General features: G+C 43.4%; 1 protein-coding gene across 1 annotated transcript in view; it reads right to left on the bottom strand.

Moving 5' to 3' along the window:
• Nucleotides 1–324: 324 nt before the first annotated feature.
• The window catches only part of LOC106584192 (cadherin-2), a 93,911-nt gene continuing 69,850 nt past the window's right edge, over nucleotides 325–24,385 (bottom strand). Inside the window, exons 14-16 of the mRNA XM_014169186.2 lie at nucleotides 19,013–19,152; nucleotides 15,440–15,601; nucleotides 325–1,921 (exon numbers count right to left, since the gene is read on the bottom strand). Coding sequence (XP_014024661.1) covers nucleotides 1,715–1,921; nucleotides 15,440–15,601; nucleotides 19,013–19,152 — 509 coding nt within the window. The 3' untranslated portion in view covers nucleotides 325–1,714. The remainder of the gene's footprint in view (nucleotides 1,922–15,439; nucleotides 15,602–19,012; nucleotides 19,153–24,385) is intronic.

Raw genomic sequence — 24,385 nt, 5'->3', positions numbered from 1 at the left:
AGTAGGATGGAGGTAGCGTGGTGGTTTGTATGCTGCCTAAGGCATTAGCAACCTAAACTCCAAACCACAGATACATATTAACAGCCCAAGCCCCTTCCACTATCCTCACCACACTAATGTCAATAATAGAGGGACAGTGGGCCCTTGAGATGGAAGAACGGAGAGGAGAGAGGGAGAAAATATAGCCGTGAAAAAGAGCTGGAATCCCTGAGTTGGGAATAAAGGGAGTGTCTTTGTGTGTGTGTGTGTGTGTGAGAGGGTGTGAGTGAGTGAGTGAGTGTGTAAAAATTTGGAAAATACCTTTTTGTATAATGAAAAGATAAAAACATGCAAAACATTTTTAATCTGTAATCCAAATTATACATATACAACATTCTGGATAGTAGCATTACTTTCAGAGACCACGCTCAAAAAAGAACAACAACCGAAAATAAAATACAATCTGTACATATTTGTGTTTACAGTGAGTAGCCAATCAGAGAAGAGTACCAGATGAACACTAAGGCAGATGAACGGACAGAATGAACATCTTCATCATCATTGACATCTTGGTTTAGTCAGAGTTGGAGTAAATTCATTTGTAATTTCATCAATTCAGGAAGTAAACTGAAATTACAATTACAGTTAAAAATGTTGGAATTGGAATTGCAGTTTACTTCCTGAATTGACTGAATTGAAGTGGAATTGACCCCAACTCTGGTTTTGGTCGACTCCACCGACCAAACCTCAGAGTAACTAAACAATATGTCTACTACAAAATGTAGGACTGGTGACTTTACTTAGCAATAAGTTACAATGTGAAAAAAGCTTCAAACAAAACAAAGAAAAACAGGGAAACTATCTAGTCTTTTAGCATTTACTGTACATGTCATCTCTCAATGCTCTCGATCTAGCAATGGGGAGTGTTCGTCCTGTGTGTCTCCATGGCAATGATGATGACTTACACACTCTGGCAGTGAGGTGTAACCCAAACAACACTTTATTTCACACACCAAACACACGTGGTGAAGCATGCGTTCCTCATTTTAAACATCCGCTCTCTTACAGACGAAAATCCCTGCTAGAGTCAGGACCTTGAAAGTCATGAAGAACAAAAAACGAAAACAGAATCAAAATAATGTACAACAAGGCACGTTTTTACCCCAGTGCTTCTGTACTGTGAGATTCAAGTGTAACTAAGCGTCTTTAGCATCGTTAACTGCTGAGCGACCGCCCAGACTCTCTCATTTGCCGTTAACTACCCGTCAAAGTACCAACGGTCGGTTTACTTCCAATGTTCTCCTCTGAGCGTGTGGGCTAACACTCTGCTAGCCTCAGTTAACCTGTATGCTAACTGGCTAGGCTAGCAGTTGCCACAGAAATGTACTCGAGCTGTTAGCGACCCTTAGCATGTAGGCTAAAACTCCATTCTAACCTCAGTTAGCCTGCATGCTAGCAGGCTAGGCAAGCAGTCACAACATTCTCCTCTAAGTTTTAGCAATCCTAAGCATATAGGGAACAATCCACTAGGCTCAGTTATCCTGTATGCTAGCAGGTTAGGCTAGCAGTTGCCACACCAACATACTCCACTTCGTTTCTGTTCCTCAAGTCAGCCAAAATAGAAGTATCTTTACAACCAGCACTCCTTCCCTGTCCCATGATAGAAAAGTGCCACTCATGTTCGCTCCCCCATCCCAACCACCCCTTGCCAATTCCCCCCAGCATGGGGCTAGTCCTAGTTGTCCCCTCCACCATAGAGGTCTGCCAGCTTGCGGAAGCGCGGGCCCCAGTCGCTGAGGTAGTCGTAGTCCTGGTCTCCGCCGGAAGAGGAGGAGTGAAGGGAGCTGAGGGAGCCAGCGGTGGAGCCACTGCCCTCATAGTCAAACACCAGAAGACTGTCGTAGGGAGGCGCTGTCGGGTCATTATCAGCTGCCTTCAGACCCTGTGGAGGGAGAGGAGAGATAAGGGTAGAGGAAGAGAGAGATAAATAAATAATGAAAGAGAGAGGGGAGAGAGATAAAAGGTAAAAGGAGGGAGTAAAGAGGAGACAAATAGGGAAAAAGCAAAAGAGGTAGGGGAAAGAGAGAGAAAAAGGAAAGAAAATTGTCAGGAGAGAGAAAAAGAGAGATATATAGAATGAGAGAGATAGAGGGAGCAAGAGAGTAAGGGTAGAGGAGAAAAAGGAGGGATTATGGAGGGTGGAGGAGAGAAGAGAGGAGGATTTAGGTCAGGCTAGACAGATGCTGGGTCTGTCTCTCTGAGGAGATTCAGCAGATTACTGAGCACAGCACTATATTTAAAACCAACCCATACTACACACACACACACACACACACACACACACACACACACACACACACACACACACACACACACACACACACACACACACCACAGCTGACAGACTTTGTTATAATATAATAATAACTTTGTCATTGACTGACGTCTTGTCTCAGTGCTAAAATCAACAAAACAAATCTGATAAGATGAGGCTCTAGACATGTTTTTGGAACATGTCAGTCTTAGTCACAGCAAATTTGTGATCAAAATTTGAACAACCACAGTGCTAAATGTAACACTTCCTTAGAAATTATATTGGACCATCTCAAATTGTTTATCAACACTTCGAAAACTTAGCACCCCAAGAGTGTTGAGTCCTTAACACCACGGGTGTTGCAAAAAAACACATAAATTAACACTTGCTGATGCTGTTACACTTCTCAGTGTTAGAGAATTAACACCTGTGGTGTTACAGTAACTCATTTTGGGGTGTTGTTTTAAAACTGTAGGGCAGGTGTGCCCAACCTTCTTTGACTTGAAATCTACTTTTTCATTTGCCAGCCTGATGAGATCTACAGTCTCTAAATCGAAACCAACCCACAAAATGTATGAAACGCAACACACCACTGAGTATGGACCTGCCGCTATGATACCTAAATATAATGTGGACAAATAACATGTTTTCCACAAATAAGTGCAACTTATTTCATTTTCTACCTTAGTGTGACTTTTGGCATTGGGTGGAGGCAAGTAGGTTTTCATATTCAGGGCAGCTTGTTGCAAGTCTCATGCAGGCCACAAGGTGGTCATCAGTCATAGTAGATCTGTACTTGGACTTTATTATCTTCATATGAGAAAATGCAGACTCACAGAGGTAGTTTGTTCCAAAAAGGGCTGATAAGTTGAGAGCACATTTTCTTATGTTGGGATACTTCTCCTCTAGCAGTAGCTCCCAGAACTCTTCCTTCATCTCAGTGGTTGCCTTGGATTTCAGCTGAATGTCATTTTAAACGGTGAGCATTTCAATTTCTGCTATAGTTGTGTACAACTGAAAAAGTGATCCCATTTTGGAGGCAATGACTTCCACATTTACAGTAGGTCTGTGCCAAACGGAAAGCACACATAAGTGGCAATAAGCGCAAGTGATGCAAAGTCAATGAAACGACTGTCAAACTCATAAGATGCTCTGGACTTGCTCCATGTAACGTGCACTGTCAAGCTGTGCTGTATCCTTGCCCTGACGTTCAAGTTTTAAATGTATGTGTTGAAAGAAGTGCAGGTCCTTACGTTGCAACTTTCTTGTGAGCAGTTGTAGATTGCATTTAAGTGTTCACAGAGCTGATCATGTCGATTACATGTTTGCCTTTTCCTTGCAGCTCTATATTCAATTCATTAAGAATGTAAGTTAGGTCAGTGAGAAAAGCTAAATCCAGGAGCCACTGTGTGTCCTCTAGCTGTGCATATTCTGCATGTTTGGAGACCTTGAGAAACTCCTTGATTTCAGGCAACAACTCACTAAATCTCTCTAAAAAGTTCCCTCGGCTCAGCCACCACACATCCGTGTGCGGCAGCAGGTCTGTGTGCTCCGCTTCAGTCTCTTTTAAGTGAGCGCGAAATAGCCTCCACTGTAGGCTACTTGCTCGAATAGAACACACAATCTTCATCGCAACATCCATCACCTCTTTCATGTTTAACATCTTCCCGCGCAAAGCTTGCTGATGAATTACGCAGTGATAACTAAGAAAGTCAGGGAAAGAATCATATCGTTTGCACAATGCAACGAACCCACTAATGCGGCCTACCATAGCGGGTGCCCCATCGGTAGTAATGGAGACAAGCTTACAAAAGGGCAGTTGGAATTTGTTAGCAAACTCCATAAAAGCTTGAAAAATATATTTGCCCCTTGTATGTCCTTTCAGTGGCAAAATGGCGAGTAGTTCCTTCTTTCTACTCATGTTGTCAAATACCATTCTGATGAACATGCATGGCCTCCCGAGTGGCGCAGTGGTCTAAGGTGGCTGTGCCACTACAGATTCTGGGTTTGAGTCCAGGCTCTGTCGCAGCTGGCTGTGACCGGGAGACCCATGGGGCGGCGCACAATTGGCCCAGCGTCGACCGGGTTAGGGGGAGGGTTTGCTGGCAGGAATGTCCTTGTCCCATCGTGCAATAGCGACTCCTGTGGTGGGCTGGGCGCAGTGCACGCTGACAAAGTCGCCAGGTGTACGGTGTTTCCTCTGACACATTGGTTCGGCTGGCTTCCAGGTTAAGTGGGCATTGTGTCAAGTGGGTTGTGTTTTGGAGGACGCACTGCTCTTGACCTTCGCCTCTCCCGAGTCTGTACGGGAGTTGCAGCGATGAGACAAAACTATAACTACCAATTGGATACCAGGAAATTGGGGTAAAAAAAATCATAAAAGAAAATGCATAACTGTGCCAAATCTACGATATCTGTGGAATTGTCAAACTGGAGGGAATAACACTTGCAGGTGTCAATATCCTTCTTCAGATGATCTTTGAGGTTCTCCGCTATTCCCTCACATCTTCTTGTCACAGTAGTTCTGGACAACTGAATGTCATTGATGGCAGCAATAATTTGTCTTATTCTTAAAATCCCCAAACAGTGAGTCTGCAGCCTCAGTAAATGCTTCCTTGATCATCTCCCCATCTTTGAACAAATTCGTAATTCAGTCTTTGCTGGACAATCTCTTTCCTGGGTTTTGTGTGTGTAAGTTGTTCTTAAACCACACTTTCTGCACTGATGTTCAAATCATTTATTTTATTTAGTATAGTATAAGCTTCTGTCTTAAGCAGCCTAAGTAATGCCATAGATTCATTTTGAAAAAAAAAACGTTTTTGAAAAATAGTAAACAACTGATTATAGGCTTCTAAAGCTAACTATTTACTGCTGCGCAACGGAGATGTGATGAAAACAGTGGAGAGAACAACAAAAAAATGCAGCTATTTATTGCTGACCAGCAGATGTCACCAATGTGCATTGCAAACAGATAATGAATCTCAGAGTAAAAAAGTGCGGAAGCATTCAGAACACCTCAGTTTCCCACCTCTACTGGTTTGCAAAGTGTTATATAATTCCTATTGGAATCCAGCCAAGATAGCCAACAATAGGAACTTTTAATAACACGCAGCTGCAGCAAAGGTAGAGAAGATGGTTTAGGCAGTCTCATTTAACAATCTAAACTGGAACAACCATCTCAATAACGCATTACATAAATCCAACCACTTACACAGATTGGATTAGTTTAGAAAAATGTATGATGTATTTTTGTAGTGTAAGATAAATGAATTAATCAATGTGCATGCAGAAACATAATATTAAAACAAAGTATTTTAAAAAGCAACCTGCAACAATGCATGCTGGAAAATATGATAATGAGGCTCCTCCCCTGTCTTTTTCACTCAGAGTTAACGGAAATGAACTCAACACATTTGAGTAATAACAACACCACACGGTGTGGATTCCACTGTGATTCAAATAACACTGTAAATTTCAAAACACTTTTTACCTCAACACCAACATTTTAACACCTGGAACTTTCATGTGTAAGTATTTCTACATGTCATACCCCAAACTATTTCCTTCATTTGATTGATTTAAGGAGGAGTGAGGCAGTGGGAGAAGCATCTTGTCATTTCTGCTAGATTAAGCTGTCAAGATCAGCTCGCCATGTCTGACAGCTCGCCTCATTATTCAGAGCAATGTTTGGCAGATGTCTCTATCCTTCCTACCTAAACTCAAACAAGAAGTAACAGTTACATACTCAATACGGAATAAGTCAGATGAGGTGAATGCTAAGCTACAGGACTGTTTTTCTAGCACAGACTCATATATGTTCCGGATTCATCCGATAAAATTGAGGAGTTTACCACATCAGTCTCCAGCTTCATTAATAAGTGCATCGACGACATCGTGTCCACCCAGTGACGTACGTACAAACCCCAACTGGAAGCCATGGATTACAGGCAACATCTGCACTGAGCTAAAGACTGGAGCTGCCACTTCAAGGAGCGGGACACTAACCCGGACGCTTAGAAGAAATCCCGCTACGACTTCCTACGAGCCTTCAAACAGGGAAATCTTCAATACAGGACTATGATCAAATCCATCTACGCCGGCTCTGAAACTCGTCGGCTTGCAAACTATCACAGCCAAAAAAGGGAAACCCAAACACGAGCTGCCCAGTGATGGGCACCTACCAGATGAGTTAAATGCCTTCTATACTCATTTTGAGGCAAGCAACACTGAACCATGCATGAGAGCACCAGCTGTTCTGGACGACTGTGTGATCTCGCTCTCTGTAGCCTATGTAAGACCTTTAAAACAAGTTAACATTCACAAGGATGCGTGGCCAGACGGCTTACCAGGACGCATACTCAGAGCATCAATTGACTAGCTGGCAAGTATCTTCACTGCCATTTTCAACCTCTGTAATACCTACGTTTCAAGCAGACCACCATAGTCCCTGTGCCCAAGAATGCCAAGGTAACCTGTCTAAATAAATATCGCCCCATAGCACTCACATCTGTAGCCATGAAATGCTTTGAAGGGCATTACTCACATCAATACCATCATCCCAGACACCCTGGACCCACTCCAATTCGCATACCGCCCCAACAAATCCACAAATGACACAATCTCTATCACACTGCCCTATCCCACCTGGACAAGAGGAAAACTTAACCTGTTGGGGCTACAGGTTAGCAATGAACCCCGAGTCGGGATTGCTAACAAGGCTGGAAATTCAAAACATCAAAAATCTAATAATTTCAATTTCTCAAACCATCAACTATTTTACACAATTTAAAAGATAAACATCTCCTTAATCTAACCACATTGTTCGATTTTCAAAGAGGCTTTACAGCAAAAGCATAAAGTTAGATTATGTTAGGACAGTACATAGCCACAAAAGTACAAACATCCATTTTCAATTCAAGGTCAGGCGTCACCAAAAGCAGAAACCAGCTAGAATTATGCACTAACCTTTGTCAATCTCCATCAGATGACACTCCTAGGACATTATGTTATACAATACATGCATTTTTTGTTCCATCAAGTTCATATTTATATCCAAAAACAGCATTTTACAGTAGCGTGAAATTCAGATTTTTTCTTCTCTGAAATGCTTCCGGTGAACATAACAAAATTACTATTCGACAACATTGGTAAATTATAATATTGTCATTCAAAGAATAATATATTATCATCTCGTAATTGCTACCGAATGGCCAGATCTCAAAATAACTTTACTGGGAAATCACATTTTGCAATAAACGGGGTGCTATGCTAAGAACAACAGGCTATGCTATACAGTTAGCATCATCTAAAATCGATAATAACATTGTAAATACCCCCTTACCTTTGATTATCTCCATCAGAAGGCAGGATCCCAGGTCCGGAAGGCATTCCAGGTCCGGAACAAATGTGGTTTCTTTTGACAAAGTTCATAATTTATGTCCAAATAACACCAAGTACTTAGCGTTCATTATGCTCCCACAAAACGTGGTTGGAGGGCTGTAAAAAAACCTAGTAAATAATCTATTTATTTTCGTTCAAACATGTCAAATGTTGTTTAGCATTAATCTTTTGGTCCATTTTTAACGTTAAACATCAGTAATATTTTCACACAACCTATCCTATGTCTAGATAAAAAATGATGACAAACTCACGTTTCTCAGATTTATGCGCAGGCGCAAAAAAATGAAGTGATGACATGTCAACTTCCTTGGATTCTAATTTGCTCTCTGTTTATCATAGACGCTTCAAACAACTTTATAAAGATCGTTGACATCTAGTGGAAGCCGTAGGTGTTGCGAAATGAATCCTTTCTCACTATGGTATCTATAAAACAATGACACTAAATAGTACAGTCACAAAATTCACATTTTTTTTGATCTATTTTTCACAGGTTTTTGCCTGCAATATGAGTTTTGTTATACTTACAGACACCATTCAAACTGTTTTAGAAAATTCAGAGTGTTTTCTATCCGAATGTGTTAATAATATGCATATCCTAGCTTCTGAGTTGGTGTAGGAGGCAGTTAAAAATGGGCACATATTTTTTTCAAAATGTCTCAATACTGCCCCCGAGCCCCAACAGGTTTAAGTGAAAATGCTGTTCATTGATTACAGCTCAGCATTCAACACCATAGTGCCCTCCAAGCTCATCACTAAGCTCAGGTCCCTGGGACTGAACACCTCCCTGCGCAACTAGCTCCTGGACTTCCTGACGGGTAGACAACAACATATCCGCCATGCTGACCCTCAACACAGGGGCCCCTCAGGGGTGCATGCTTAGTCCTCTCTTGTACTCTTTGTTTACTGATGACTGCGTGGTCGTGAACGACTCAAATACCACCATTAAGTTTGCTGACTAAACAACTGTGGTTGGCCTTATCACTGATGACGATAAGACATCCAAAAGGGAGGAAATCAGTCACCTGGCAGTGTGGTGCCAGGATAACTACCTCTCCCTCAAAGTCAGCAAGACAAAGGAGCTGACCATAGACTACAGGAAATGGAGGACTGAGCATGGTTCCATCCACATCAATGGGGTTGGAGTGGAGCGGGATGAGAGCTTCAAGTTCCTCTGTGTCCACATCAATAAGAAATTAACATGGTCCACACACCAACACAGTTGTGGAAAATGTACGACAACGCCTCTTTCCCCCCAGGAGGCTTAAAAGATTTGGCATGGGCCCTAAGATCCTCAAAAAGTTGTGCAGCTGCAACATTGAGAGCATTTTGACTGGCTGCATCACCACTTGGATGGCAGGTTACTGTATATTTACAGGACCTTCACCAACACAAATTTACAGCATATTACATGCTGTATTTCTAGAATTTACAGTGCATTACTGTAAGCACAGTGGTTAGTAAAACTATGGCAAATCTACAGTGCAGGTAGTTAGTGCCAACGCTGGGAAGTATTTATGTGGTACTTGATATACACTGCTCAAAAAAATAAAGGGAACACTTAAACAACACAATGTAACTCCAAATCAATCACACTTCTGTGAAATCAAACTGTCCACTTAGGAAGCAACACTGATTGACAATAAATTTCACATGCTGTTGTGCAAATGGAATAGACAACAGGTGGAAATTATAGGCAATTAGCAAGACACCCCCAATAAAGGAGTGATTCTGCAGGTGGGGACCACAGACCACTTCTCAGTTCCTATGCTTCCTGGCTGATGTTTTGGTCACTTTTGAATGCTGGCGGTGCTTTCACTCTAGTGGTAGCATGAGAAGGAGTCTACAATCCACACAAGTGGCTCAGGTAGTGCAGCTCATCCAGGATGGCACATCAATGCGAGCTGTGGCAAGAAGGTTTGCTCTGTCTGCCAGCGTAGTGTCCAGAGCATGGAGGCGCTACCAGGAGACAGGCCAGTACATCAGGAGATGTGGAGGAGGCTGTAGGAGGGCAACAACCCAGCAGCAGGACCGCTACCTCTGCCTTTGTGCAAGGAGGAGCAGGAGAAGCACTGCCAGAGCCCTGCAAAATGACCTCCAGCAGGCCACAAATGTGCATGTGTCTGCTCAAACGGTCAGAAACAGACTCCATGAGGGTGGTATGAGGGCCCGACGTCCACAGGTGGGGGTTGTGCTTACAGCCCAACACCGTGCAGGACATTTGGCATTTGCCAGAGAACACCAAGATTGGCAAATTCGCCACTGGCGCCCTGTGCTCTTCACAGATGATAGCAGGTTCACACTGAGCACGTGACAGACGTGACAGAGTCTGGAGACGCCGTGGAGAACATTCTGCTGCCTGCAACATCCTCCAGCATGACCGGTTTGGCGGTGGGTCAGTCATGGTGTGGGGTGGCATTTCTTTGGGGGGCCGCACAGCCCTCCATGTGCTCGCCAGAGCTAGCCTGACTGCCATTAGGTACCGAGATGAGATCCTCAGACCCCTTGTGAGACCATATGCTGGTGCGGTTGGCCCTGGGTTCCTCCTAATGCAAGACAATGCTAGACCTCATGTGGCTGGAGTGTGTCAGCAGTTCCTGCAAGAGGAAGGCATTGATGCTATGGACTGGCCCGCCCGTTCCCCAGACCTGAATCCAATTGAGCACATCTGGGACATTATGTCTCGCTCCATCCACCAACACCACGTTGCACCACAGACTGTCCAGGAGTTGGCGGATGCTTAGTCCAGGTCTGGGAGGAGATCCCTCAGGAGACCATCCGCCACCTCATCAGGAGCATGCCCAGGCGTTGTAGGGAGGTCATATAGGCACGTGGAGGCCACACACATTACTGAGCCTCATTTTAACTTGTTTTAAGGACATTACATCAAAGTTGGATCAGCCTGTAGTGTGGTTTTCCACTTTAGTTTTGAGTGTGACTCCAAATCCAGACCTCCATGGGTTGATAAATTGGATTTCCATTGATTATTTTTGTGTGATTTTGTTGTCAGCACATTCAACTATGTAAAGAAAAAAGTATTTAATAAGATTATTTCTTTCATTCAGATCTAGGATGTGTTGTTTAAGTGTTCCCTTTATTTTTTTGAGCAGTATATGTCTTTCAATACTTCATTTGTCATTTGTATTTCACTGGCCTGAACTACAATTCATGTAGCCCATTTTGCAACAGTTTAATTACCACACATGTATTCCATATTTTCTATAACAAATACATACTTGCATGTAGCCTGCTTAACTACAACATTCTTGGTAACGGTAACAATCTTTTTACTTGCTATGACTGTGGTATATTTTTGTTTACCTTAGTTTAATACACCGACTAAGCCACTCTGGATAAGAGTGTTTGCTACTGTATATGACCTAAATGTAAATGTAAAAATGAACACTTGCAAAGCACACTGCTGGGTATTATTCTAATGACCACCGCCCCCAAACAAGGACAAATTTCATCAAAATACAAATAGTTTGAGGGTGGAGCTTATTAGAATAACATCCAGCAATGTGCTTTGAAAATGCAATTTTTTTAGATTTACATGTTGGTAATTTAGCAGATGCGCTTGTCCAGAGTGATTTACAGTCAGTGCATTCATGTAAGGTTGATAAAAAAAACATAATTCTTAGCAAGTAAGATTTCTGGAACCATTACTGGGAATGTTATTTGACATTTCAGTCATTTAGCAGATGCTCTTATCCATTTACATGGTGACTATCCAGAGCAACTTACAGTAGTGAATGCATGCATACATTTCATTTCATGCATTTTTCTTTTTTCCTTTTTTTAGTACTGGCCCCCTAGTGGGAATTGAACCCACAACCCTGGCGTTGCACACACCATGCTGGCATTGCAAACACCATGCTCTACCAACTGAGCCACAGGGAAGGATACAGTGGTCTTCAAAATATCCTATATTTGTAATAAGATACCTTTAGGATGAATCTTTGCCTGGCTCTGGCTAGTTGACAGTAAATTACTGTTATATTCACAGTAATTTGCCACCAGTGTCCAGTAAATTACTGCAACATACAGAGCAATGACATGGTACAATACTGTAAGAATGTAAATGCTACTGTAATCATGTTGGTATTTCAGTATTTTACTCTAATTACTTTGGATTAGTGCAAACTGATTGGCTGCTAGGTACTTGTATATTACAGTATATTTATGATTATTTGGTGTTTCACGTCTATGCTACTGATGGGTCGTTCGCAAATGAGTCAGCTCTAAGAGGGACTCTAAATCCAATGTACACAATTCCAAGCAGGAAAACCCTTTCAAAATCACTTATTCCACAACTGTACGAGGGCACATGGGCTTCAATGCGGGAAAGTGTCCAAAAAACTACTGCAGTTTGCCTTACCACTGACTGCTGGACATCAAGGGTAACCACTTCTTACATGTCACTTCATTGAAGATTTTTTTATGTCTAGCTGTCTTCTGGACTGCTTTGAGTTCAGCGACAGACACACCTCAGAGAACTTGGCAGAGGAACTGTTGAGAGTGGCCAGAGAATGGAAAGTAGATGGAAAAGTGTTGTGTTAGCAACAATGCAGCTAACATAACCCATCATCCATGTCTTGCCCACACAATCAACCTGACTGTAAGAGATGCTCTGAAGGTGATGAAGCCCACTGTGGACAAAGTGAAAGCAGCTGTGGAAAACTTCCACAGGAGGACAGTAGGTGCTGAAAAACGAAAGTTTACACAACGCCAGATCGGGATGCCTGAGCTGAGGCCTAAACAAGACTGCACTACAAGGTGGAATTCAACATGTTATATGTTGAAGTGGTTTCTTGAGTCAAAGGATGCCATCATCTCTGCCATTGTCAATGCTCCTGTTGATGCTCTGACCCAAGAAGAATGGGAGGTGGTGGAGGAGGTGTGCAGAGTCCTGGAATCATTTGAGCAGGTCACTGTGGAGATCAGTGGAGAGACGTACAGAAAGCAGTTATTACTACATCATTATTTAATCCAATATTATATATGTATATGAGCAGTAGATGATACTGTAGTGTCAGTAGACAAAACCTGAACTAATAAAGCTACTGTTCTCTCTTTTCAGCTATGTGACAGCCTAAAAAATGATACTCCTGTGTAAGGGTCTGCAGTGAATCACAGCCAGCCGCCAGAGAGAAGCAAATTTAACCACAGGATATGTGACAGAGTTGATGGACACCCTATGTTCATCAATGGACAAAAAGTTCCACAGAATGGAATATAATCATGTGCTATCAGAAACTGCTGCACTTGAACCCAGGTTTATGACGTTAGCCTTCAGTGAGGCCAGAGCGATTGATGAGGCTCTTCAAAGAATAACCTCAGCAGCAGGGAGGGACAGCCCCAGCAGTCAGCTGGCTCAGGCACCAGAGCAACAGGGAGAAGAAGGACCAGATGGAGCAGAAGCACCAGGAGTAGTGCCACAAACGTCTGCTGTTTGGATGCTGTTTGACGAGAGAGCAACTGGGGATGCAGCACGAAGGAATCCCTCAGCAGATGCCAGAATGGAAGTCCGATCCTATTTGGAGGAGCCCCGCTCCAGATCCTCTGAGCTGGTGGAAGAACAAGGCCTCTGTCTACCCACGGCTTACTAAAGTCATGACAGGGAGACTCTGCATAGTGGCCAAATCTGTTCCCTTTGAGAGGGTTTTCTTGAAAACAGGATAATAATTACTGAGAGAAGAAACCGCATCAGCCCCTCGAAAGTGAGGCAGCTTGCATTTCTGAATGCTCAAAGTTCAACAGTCACATCTCAACATCAACTGTTCAGAGGAGACTGTGTGAATCATGCCTTCATGGTCAAATTGCTGCAAAGAAACCACTACTAAAGGACACCAATAAGAAGAAGAGACTTGCTTGGGCCAAGAAACACGAGAAATGGACATTAGACCATTGGAAATCTGTCCTTTGGTCTGATGAGTCCAAATTTGAGATTTTTGGTTCCAACCGCCGTGTCTTTGTGAGACGCAGAGTAGGTGAACAGATGATCCCCACATGTGTGGTTTCCACCGTGAAGCATGGAGGAGGAGGTGTGATGGTGTGGGGTGCTTTGCTAGTGACACTGTCAGTGATACATTTACAATTCAAGGCACACTTAACCAGCATGGCTACCACAACATTCTGCAGCGATACGCCATCCCTGCTGGTTTGCGCTTAGTGGGACTATCATTTGTTTTTCAACAGTACAACACACACCTCCAGGCTGTGTAAGGGCTATTTGACCAATAAGGAGAATGATGGAGTGCTGCATCAGATGACCTGGCCTCCACAATCACCCAACCATAACCAAATTGAGATGGTTTGGGATGAGTTGGACCGCAGAGTGAAGGAAAAGCAGTCAACAAGTGCTCAGCATATGTGGGAACTCCTTTAAAACTGTTGGAAAAGCATTCCAGCTAAAGCTGGTTGAGAGAATGCCAAGAGTGTGCAAAGCTGTCAGCAAGGCAAAGGGTGGCTACTTTGAAGAATGTGTTTAACACTTCTTTGGTTATTATATGATTCCATATATGGTTTTTCATAGTTCTGATGTTTTCACTATTATTCTACAATGTAGAAAATAGTAAAAATAAGAAAAACCCTTGAATGAGTAGGTGTGTCTAAACTTTTGACTGGTACTGTATATATAAAATTGTATGGTACTGTATTCTGTGGGGTACAGCATTTTCACTAATGGGCACAACAAATACTGTATAACCTGTTCCAAGGCACACCTCAAAATATGTTAATGATCCAGAGTTTATTTCGTCCTCCCACAATGCAACGTAATTCACAGTATGCTGCTGTAAATATACAGTTAATACAGTACTTTACTGTAAAATTGTACTGTAAAATTATTTTAAAGCAGTGTAGCGGAACGCCGATGAGCCCTGATAATGCATTGCTCTTTACAGTACTGTAATATATAATATACAGTAGCTAACTGAAAGTTTTGCAGTAAACTTTCAGCAATTTGTTACAGTGCACATGTTGTTTCCCGAAGCATGGAACAAATAACATTTGATTTGATTTGACACACAAGACCTAGAAAACACAGGGAAAGGGATGTGGGATACCTGGTCAGTTGCACTCCTGAATGCATTCACCCGAAATGTGTCTTCTGCATTTAACCCAAACCTTCTGAATCAGAAAGGTGCGGGGGGCTGCCTTAATCCACATCCACATCATCGGTGCCTGGGGAATAGTTATTGTGGGGGTTTCTGCCTTGATCAAGGGCAGAACAGCAGATTGTTCCACCTTGCCGGCTCAGGGATTTGAACAAGCAACCTTTCGGTTACTGTCCCACTGCTCAATAGAAAAACATACTGTATTAACCCTTGGCCAAGAGTTGTCCTCGTCGCCTAGATACAGTATAGACATAAACTCACTAGATTCAACACACATATTAAATCTGCCTAATGGAGATTGAGCTATGACTATTCTGTTGTAGAGCCAACTGGAGCTGTCTAGAGGTGGAGCCCAAAGCCAGTCTCTCTCTGGGGATTAATGAAACTCAATGGATTTATTTTAAAATAGCCAGCCGGGCCAGCCCATGTTGTTACCACGCTAATCCTCACTGTTAGCAAAGCTAATTAAGAATTACTCATAGAGGCTCTCTCTCCCTGTGTCACACACAGTGAGTCACATACACACACATACAGTCATGCACACACACTAGCTCATACGCATAGTTTCACACAATGACACAATTGTAAGCGAGCATGCTCCCAATCAGACTCACACACACTCTGTAGCTACCTCGTGGATGAAGTCTCCTATATCTCCGGGGTGGGGTGCAGCAGAACGGAGGGGGTACAGGTGGTCCTGGTGTAGGGGCCTCTCATCCATACGTCGGATCCCCACCTTCACCATTTCCGTCTCCAACGCGTTGGGCTGCTGCAGCTGGCTCAGGTCATAGTCCTGGAGGGGGAAGGGAAGGAGGGGGGAAGGGAATGAAGGCGGGAGGGAGGGAGAGAGAGAAATACACTGAATCAAACAATGTAACACAGACTGTACTATCATGTAAATCCTTAGGTATTATTCTCATGTTGGTGACACTGTGGTGCGGTAACCATGACTGAAACGGTCATAAGCAGTTTATTCTATATAAACAATACATAATCAGAGATCAAATGAGGTTATGAGATGAGCTTGTGACACTGGTTGTATATGCAGTGACGTAGTGGTGAAAAAAATATGTGGGTAAATGCTGATTGCCATTTGCTGTGAATAAAGTCATGCTCACTATACTTTCAAAGCATTTTCTGCAAAAGGTGGGTAAACACTCTCGCAAAATGAAAAAGGTGCGTAAACGGCGTCACGTGTGTTTACCTTTCACTACACCACTGTGTATACACTGTAAAAAGCAACATGATGCTGTTGTACATCTGAAGTGCTTTTACTGATTGGAATGATTGAAAATTATACTTTGGTTCGTTCAACCTATTCTTTTCAGTTAGTCTGAAATCAAATAACAAATTTGACAGTTCAATGTTTTTTATTGAATGAAAGCTTCTAAACTGCTTTCAACGCCTCATGCGCATTGGATAGCGGTAGTGATGGGCAAATGACGCTTCCTGAAGCATTGAGGCTTTCCAGACAATTCACATTGTTATTTTTGCTCACCCTTGAGAGGGAATGTCATTCCAGTTAATGTGGTCTATTGTATTCATTACTCAAACTTAAACTTGTACACTGCCAGCATCTGTGATGATACAGTATGTGCATAGGTGCATGTGATTCAAAAGAAACTGATAAGGTTTCTATGTTATGGTAGCCAATGCTTGGTTAGGATCTTGTGGCTACTACATGTGAAAGTTGAATATGTTTGGAAACAGAATTTCAAATCATTGAACAAACTTCAATTCTTGAATTACAGAGAAAATATTCAATTGCTTGTAATCCAACTGAAGAAATGTAGGTGGGTAATTCCCCCCCGAAAATGGGTTGTATTTACATGACATATTAGTTTGGATTTGTTATTTATTAAGTTTAATCAAAGGGGAAACGTAAGTTGAGTGTTAAATGAAATAAGTTGTAACTTGAAATATAGGTTTGGTAATAATCCAATAAAACAGTTGGCAATGAATCATATATTTGAATACAACACATGCAGTATTTTTCCATTTAAAAAACCTAACTCATTTACTTGTAAGCAGTTGAAGATTTTTTTTTAGGTTGATCCAAAGAGTCATTTTTAACAGTGTATGTAACTGCTGTCATGATCCCTCTCTCATACCAACATGACCTTACACTCACTCATTGAATGAGAGAGTGTTTATTTTTTATTGTTTATTTCACTTTTGTTTATCTATTTTACTTACTTCGGCAATGTAAACATATGTTTCCCATGCCAATAAAGCCATTAAATTGAATTGAGAGAGAGAGTGAGAGAGAGAGATAGAAGGCTAAGAGAGATAGGCTCTGATCTTTCTCTTTTTGAATTGCCAGTGTTTGATTCATTGAGAAATCATCCAGAAAAACATGATGAAACATACATCTCCAAGGGAGATCGAATTAAAGAGCATTTTCAGGGACAATAAAGCCTGGCCAAGTAATGACCTTGGGCTTTGTTCCCCGTAATAGCTAACCAATGAAACACTTTCAGGGGAGAGCTGTGAATGCCACCATAACATGATGGACAGAGATAGAAGTAGAGGAAATGGATGGATAAATACAGATGGCTTTGTCACTAGGCTAGGCTTTATTGTTATTTCCTAGACAGAGGAGAACACGTGCAGGCTTATTTCCCAATGGCACCTTATTCTCTTTAAAGTGCACTACTTTTGACCAGGACCCAAAAGTAGTGCGCTATATATGGAATAGGGTGCCATCTGGAATGCGGCCACAGACATCTCTACAGACAGCCAGCTAGCCAGTCAGGTCTGAAAGGAGCTCAGCCATTGTTACCGGAGGAAAATAGCTGGGTTTTGTCATCGCTCACCATGCTCAGTCTTTGACACCAGGATGATAGGCTAAGTACACAAAAAGCTGATGAAATTGTTTTATCCATTTAAAACGCTTAATGTAACATGTGCAATGTGTGTGTGTGTTTGTCATTTGAGATGCTGTATTATAACTGTATGTCTGGAAGTCTTTGTGTGAAAGAGGTTTGTGCTTTTCTTAGCAGTGGCTGGTTGAAGAGGATATGGCCATTAGAACCAGAGAAGAGAGCCACAATGTGCGATTAATGTATAGAGAGACCGTACACCTTACTTTTTGGATTGTCTGGATTTGTTACAGGTCAGGCCTGTGCAGTTGTTAGCATTGGCTATGACCATCAACACACAATGGTGTTAGCCTCAGTCTAGTAACCGTTTAGGACCAGAGGGCCAGACTGTCTACATCCCAAATGTCGCTCTATCCCCTTTATAGTGTACCTTTGACCAGGGCCCTACGGGTTGCACCCTCTGCGGCTCTGCCATTGGCATCAGTGTAGCATAGTATCCGTTTAGCACCAGAGAGCCAGACTGTGTGACTGTTCCTGTACCTGTCCCTGGCCTGACCACTCCCCATAGCCCCTCTCCACTGGGAGTCCCAGACAGACATTACTAATCCATCTCACAGCTGGGGGGCTGATCAGGGGTAACTAGCCGCTCCGCTGTCCAACAGTTAATTTTCCCATCACTTCCGATTCCTCGACATGACAATTTCCCCGAACAATGGGTGGGAAGTAGCATCCATCGCAGTGAAAGATGGTCTCTCGCCTTCCCCCTGCCTCCCTTGCCATTGCCATGGAAATAAATGTTTATCACCACCTCTCAAAGTGCCATTATTAATATCCAATGATTGGTCAGCTAGGTCCTACAACCACTATGGGCAAGTCCACTGTAACAGAATGACGCTGAGACTCATTTATTGATTTCAAAGATTAACAAAACATAAAACTCTATGAACAAGTACTACTTGTAAAAATGTACAAATAACATTTTACAAAAACAAGTGCAATGTTTGGTTACAGAATGATGATTTTTGCTGTTCATTATTTTACCAAACTTTGCATCTGCACTGTTCTTCAAGTAAATGTGTTTTTGTATATTTTTTTTCTGAGTAAATTGTAAATTTGGCATACATTTTAAAGTGAAAAACCTCTGAATAGTTCAGTTTTCGTGGAATTGCCCCCATGTGACAGTCCCTCAGTGTGTGTGTGTGTGTCTGTGTGTGTGTACAGTCCTTCTATCCCAACCACTGTAAATCCTCCTTGCCCCCCCCTTTACCCAAGCACTGACCTTGTCTCCAACTAGCCGTTAGCGGACGGCTAACGCTCCATCTGATTCAGCAGCTGATTGGCTATGCTATCATTATGCTAATGTTTGTGTGTGTTTTCTCTACCTGGTCCTCCTCTCCTCCTCCTTCTTCGTCGTACTTCAGTATGTTGTCTCTGACATCGTCCTCCGGGTCGATGAGCAGCTGCTTGGCCTGACGTTCCTTATCCCTCCTCTTCATCCACATCACAAAGAACAACACCATCACTACGGAGAGGGGGGAGGGGGAGGGAGAGAGGGAGGACGAGGGGAGAGAGGAAGGGACAGAGGAAGGAGGGGGAGAGAGAGGAATAATTAGAACTTCACAACCATTTCATTTGAGCAGTGCACATTGCATCCAAGGGCACGTTTACACTACATTCCCTTATCACTAAAGAACACACACAGAGAGAGAGAGAGAGAGAGAGAGAGAGAGAGAGAGAGAGAGAGAGAGAGTAGGTAAGGATGAAGGGAACAACATGTAGCTTCAGTTTTTATTCATCCATATTTCTCTGCCATGTTAAAGAGAGGAGGTTTTAAGCTTGAAAGGAGCTTGATCAGCAATTCCCTGCTTTGATCCACATATTCAGTGCATATTTCAGAAGATGGCTGGGTTTGTGACGGGTGCATTAAGCGTGAGGCAGGGGGCTAGGCTGGGGAGGTTGGGGTAGACTGGGCGAGGGGGTTAGAGGGGTGTCAAAGGACTGTAAAAGAGGAAAAGGGGGAGGGAGTTAGGAAGTACCAGTGACGTGTTCAATACGGAAGAGGTCCGATGAAGCGGATGCTAAGCTAAGGAGACTGTTTCGCTATGTTCCGGCATTCATCCGATAACGTTGAGGAGTTTACCACATCAGTCAATGGCTTCTTTAATAAGTGCATCGACGACGTTGTAACCATACGTACAAACCAGAAGCCATGGATTACAGGCAACATCCGCACTGAGCTAAAGGCTAGAGCTGCCGCATTCAAGGAGCGGGACAGTAATCTGGATGCTTCAAAGAAATCCTGCCACGACCTCCAACAAGCCATCAAACAGGCAAAGCATCAATATAGGACAAAAATCAAATCCTACTACGCCGGGTCTGATGCACAATGGATGTGGCAGGGCTTGCAAATTATCAAAGATTACAGGGCAAGCCTGGAGGCAAGCAACACTGAACCATGCATGAGCTGGATGCAGGGATTTCTCCTTAAAAGCAACATTTTTATGGAATGGTCTGCCTATCCATGTGAGAGACATAGACTTGGTCTCGACTAGTGATGCACCGATATGACATTTTTGGCCGATACCGATATCCAATATTTTCTTTGCCAGACAAAAACAATACCGATACCCGATATTTACAATTTTAGCAGCTTTTTAAGCATTCTAGTACAGTTAAATAGTTAACACACACACATGGACGCAGCGGTCTAAGGCACTGCATCTCAGTGCAAGAGGCGTCCCTACAGTCCCTGGTTTAAATCCAGGCTGTATCACATCCGGCCGTGATTGGGAGTCCCATAGTGCGGCGCACAATTTGCCCAGTGTCGTCCAGGCCGTCATTGTAAATAAGAATTTGTTCTGACTTGCCTAGTTAAATAAAGGTTACACACACCAAAAAGTTATTTTGTTGGCATTTACGGATGTCCCCATTACCAGTAAAACATAATGAAAACCTATTTCTTTCACCTATTTACTGTGCTGTTTCGTTGTTCATTTGTTCAGTCGTTTCTTTCTCAAACAGGATTTATATGGAACGCCGTTTGGGTCTTTGCGTGTCAAAAAAAGACGTAAAATAGTGTCAAATAACACAACATCTGTTTCAGTAGCTATAGTTAGCTAGCTAACTATATAGCTAGGTGTCATCATCTAAAATAACTCTAATTTATAAGACAGTTCTTATTTGATTAATGGTGGTCGGACCCATCTATGTGAAGCTAGCTACAATAAGGATTAGTCACAATATTGAACTTTGCGGTTAGCATTCAAAATAAAAGTACGGCATAATTCTACTATTTGTATTCATTTGCATTACTGTCAATGACATACTTTTATTTTGAAAGCAAACCGCAAATTCCACTATTGTGCCTAATCCTTATTGTGGCTAGCTTCACAACACATAACTCGGTGCGGTCGAGCATCACTAGCCAGATGAAGCTAGCTGGCTGCTTATAACGTTAACTTTGGGCAACAGGGTTAAGTTGCTGACTAGTTATTTATTTTCATGAACTGAAGTTAAATTTCAATAGGCGAACAACAAGTGGCAACCTGCTAATACTTACTCACAAGGATTCCTAAATCATTGGTAAGAATAATGAAAATGACTGCAGGTTCTACTGGTCAGTTTTCAGGCTGGTTGTATTGGTGCTAGCTAGGTACCAAGCTAAAGCTAGCTACCCCAGAAGTTGCGGTCGAACAAATGATGCTTTATTACCAACGCGGTATTGTAAACACATCGTTCGTGGCCGGTGTTTGCTTGTTTGCAGACTTTTTTGTATAGCTTTGACAGTGCTAACTGTATCTTTTTGATACGCAAAGACCCAAACGGCATTCCATAGTATTGTAACGACCCTGGGTTTATAAGCGCGGAAATCGACTCTGCCGGACGAGCATGCTTTTGCGGCACAGTCGATAGCGCGCCGGACTTCGGGCTTGAAGGTCGAGGGTTCGAGACCTGCTCCCTGCCTGCTGTTTCATTACATTGGTGTCAGAAGTGGGATCTGACCTTGCATCCACGACAGTGCGTGTGCTTGGCCGGTGAGCGCGTTCCTGTAAGACATAGAGTTGCAAGCTAGCGCGAGGACGCGCTCTTTGAAAGGAGGGAGTAGTGTAACGACCCTGGGTTTATAAGCGCGGAAATCGACTCTGCCGGATGAGCATGCTTTTGCGGCACAGTCGATAGCGCACCGGTGTGTACCGGTGCTCGACCGGTCGGAGAAAGCCAACATCTCCCACGACAGAGAACGGTTGATTGTCAAGGGCAATGAATTCTATTATCTTGGCTTTAATGTATTTCGCCTTTGAGTTGTGTAGCTGAAATGTTGTTACTCTTTCAAATGACTGCTAGATCCACAGTCATTGTGGGCTAGTTTAGGAATGCTGTGTTGCACGTATAGCGCAACATTTTACGTGGCGTCATTACATCATGTACCTACGTTATATAGGTATGCACGTCAGCTTTGACATCGGTTTTGCACATCGGGCGTTAAACTAGACATCGGCCAATACCGATGTTGGCATTTTTAGCTAATATCGTCTGATTTCAATATGTTCACCGATATATCATCATCCCTAGTCTCGATCTTTAAGTCTTTACTGAAGTCTCATCTCTTCAGTAGGTCCTATATTTGAAAGTAGTCTGGCCCAGGGGTGCGAAGGTGAACGGCAAGGCATTGGAGCGATGAACCACCTTTGCCATCTCTGCATGGCTGGCTCCCCTCTCTCGACTGGGATTCTCTGCCTCTGACCCAATTACAGGGGTTGAGTCACTGGCTTAACATGCTGTCCCTAGGAGGGGTGTGTCACTTGAGTGGGTTGAGTCACAGACGTGATCTTCCTGTCTGGTTTTGCGCCCCCCTCGGGCTCGTGCGGTGGAGAAGATCGTTGTAGGCTATACTCAGCCTTGTCTCAGGGTAGTAAATTGGTGGTCTATTGATATCCCTCTAGTGGTGTGGTGGCTGTGCTTTGGCAAAGTGGGTGACCCTGTCCGGGGGTATCGTCGGACGGGGCCACAGCGTCCCCTACCCACCCCTGTCTCAGCCTCCAGTATCTATGCTGCAATAGTCTGTGTGCCGGGGGGCTAGGGTCAATCTGTTATATGTGGTGTAATTATTCTGTCTTATCTGGTGTCCTGTGTGAATTTAAGTATACTCCCTCTAATTCTCTCCCTCCCCTCCCATAGGACCTGAGCTCGAGGACATGCCTCAGGACTACCTGGCCTGATGACTCCTGGCATTCCCCAGTCCACCTGGTCGCGCTGCTGCTCCAGTTTCAACTGTTCTGCCTGCGGCTATGGAACCCTGACCTGTTCCCCAGACGTGCTACCTTGCCCTGGACCTGCTGTTTTCGACTCTCTCTCTACCGCACCTGCTAACTCAACCTTAACTCAACCTTCTGAATGCTTGGCTATGAAAAGCCAACTGACATTTATTCCTGAGGTACTGACCTGTTGCACCCTCTACAACCACTGTGATTATTATTTGACCCTGATGGTCATCTATGAATGTTTGAACATCTTGAAGAACTATTTGGCCTTAATGGCCATGCACATTTATAATCTCCACCCGGCACAGCCAGAAGAGGACTGGCCACCCCTCAGAACCTGGTTCCTCTCTAGGTTTCTTCCTAGTTTCCCACCTTTCCTTCTACATCTGCATTGTTTGGTGTTTGGGGTTTTGGGCTGGGTTTCTGTATAGCACTTCTTTTATAGACATCTGCTGATGTAAAAAGGGTTTTAAAATACATTTGATTGATGAGCACACCAGCTGTTCCGGACGACTGTGTGATTTCACTCTGCGTAGCCGATGTGAGTAAGACATTTAACCCCCTAAGGTAGATGTCCGCGCCCTCGCAGAAATCGAATTAACATAATAAAAAATCCCTCCCAAAATGTCAATTTAAGATAGACACTATATGTAGAAAATTACGTGGACAGCCCTTCAGATTAGTGGAATCAGCCACACCCGTTGCGGACAGGTGTATAAAATCGAGCACACAGCCTGGCAATCTTCATAGACAAACATTGGCAGGAGAATGGCCTAACTGAAGAGCTCCGTGACTTTCAACATGGCACCGTCATAGGATGCTACCTTTCCAAGTGTCGGCTTGAGTGGTGTAAAGCTTGTCGCCATTGGACGCTGAAGCAGGGGAAACGACGGACGAATCTGGGTTTGGCTGATGCAAGGACAACGCTACCTGCCCGAATGCATAGTGCCAACTGTAAATCTTGGTGGAGGAGGAAAAATGGTCTGGGGCTGTTTTTCATGGTTTGGGCTAGACCCCTTAGTTCCAGAGAAGGGGAATCTTAATGCTACAGCATTCAATGACATTCATTCTGTCCTTCCAACTTTGTGGCAACAGTTTGGGGAAGGCCTTTTCCTGATCCAGCATGACAATGCCTCCGTGCACAAAGTGAGGTCCATACAGAAATGGTTTGTTGATCGGTGTGGAAGAACTTGACTGGACAGAGCCCTGACCTCAACCCCATCAAACACCATTGGGATGAATTGGAACACCGACTGCGAGCCAGGCCTAATGGCCCAACATCAGTGCCCAACCTCACTAATGCTCTTGTGGCTGAATGGAAGCAAGTCCCCGCAGCAATGTTCCAATATCTAGTGGAAAGCCTTCCCAGAAGAGTTGAGCTGTTATAGCAGAAAATGGGGGACCAACTCCATATTAATGCCTATGAATTTGGAATGAGATGTTCGACGAGCTGGTGTCCACATACTTTGGTCATGTAGCGTATCTGTTCTTTGG

The sequence above is a fragment of the Salmo salar genome, chromosome ssa23 (assembly GCF_905237065.1).
Source record: "Salmo salar chromosome ssa23, Ssal_v3.1, whole genome shotgun sequence".
In the NCBI taxonomy this organism is placed as follows: domain Eukaryota; kingdom Metazoa; phylum Chordata; class Actinopteri; order Salmoniformes; family Salmonidae; genus Salmo; species Salmo salar.
Note: the sequence above shows the minus strand (reverse complement) of the source record. Positions and strands in the feature narration are given on the sequence as shown.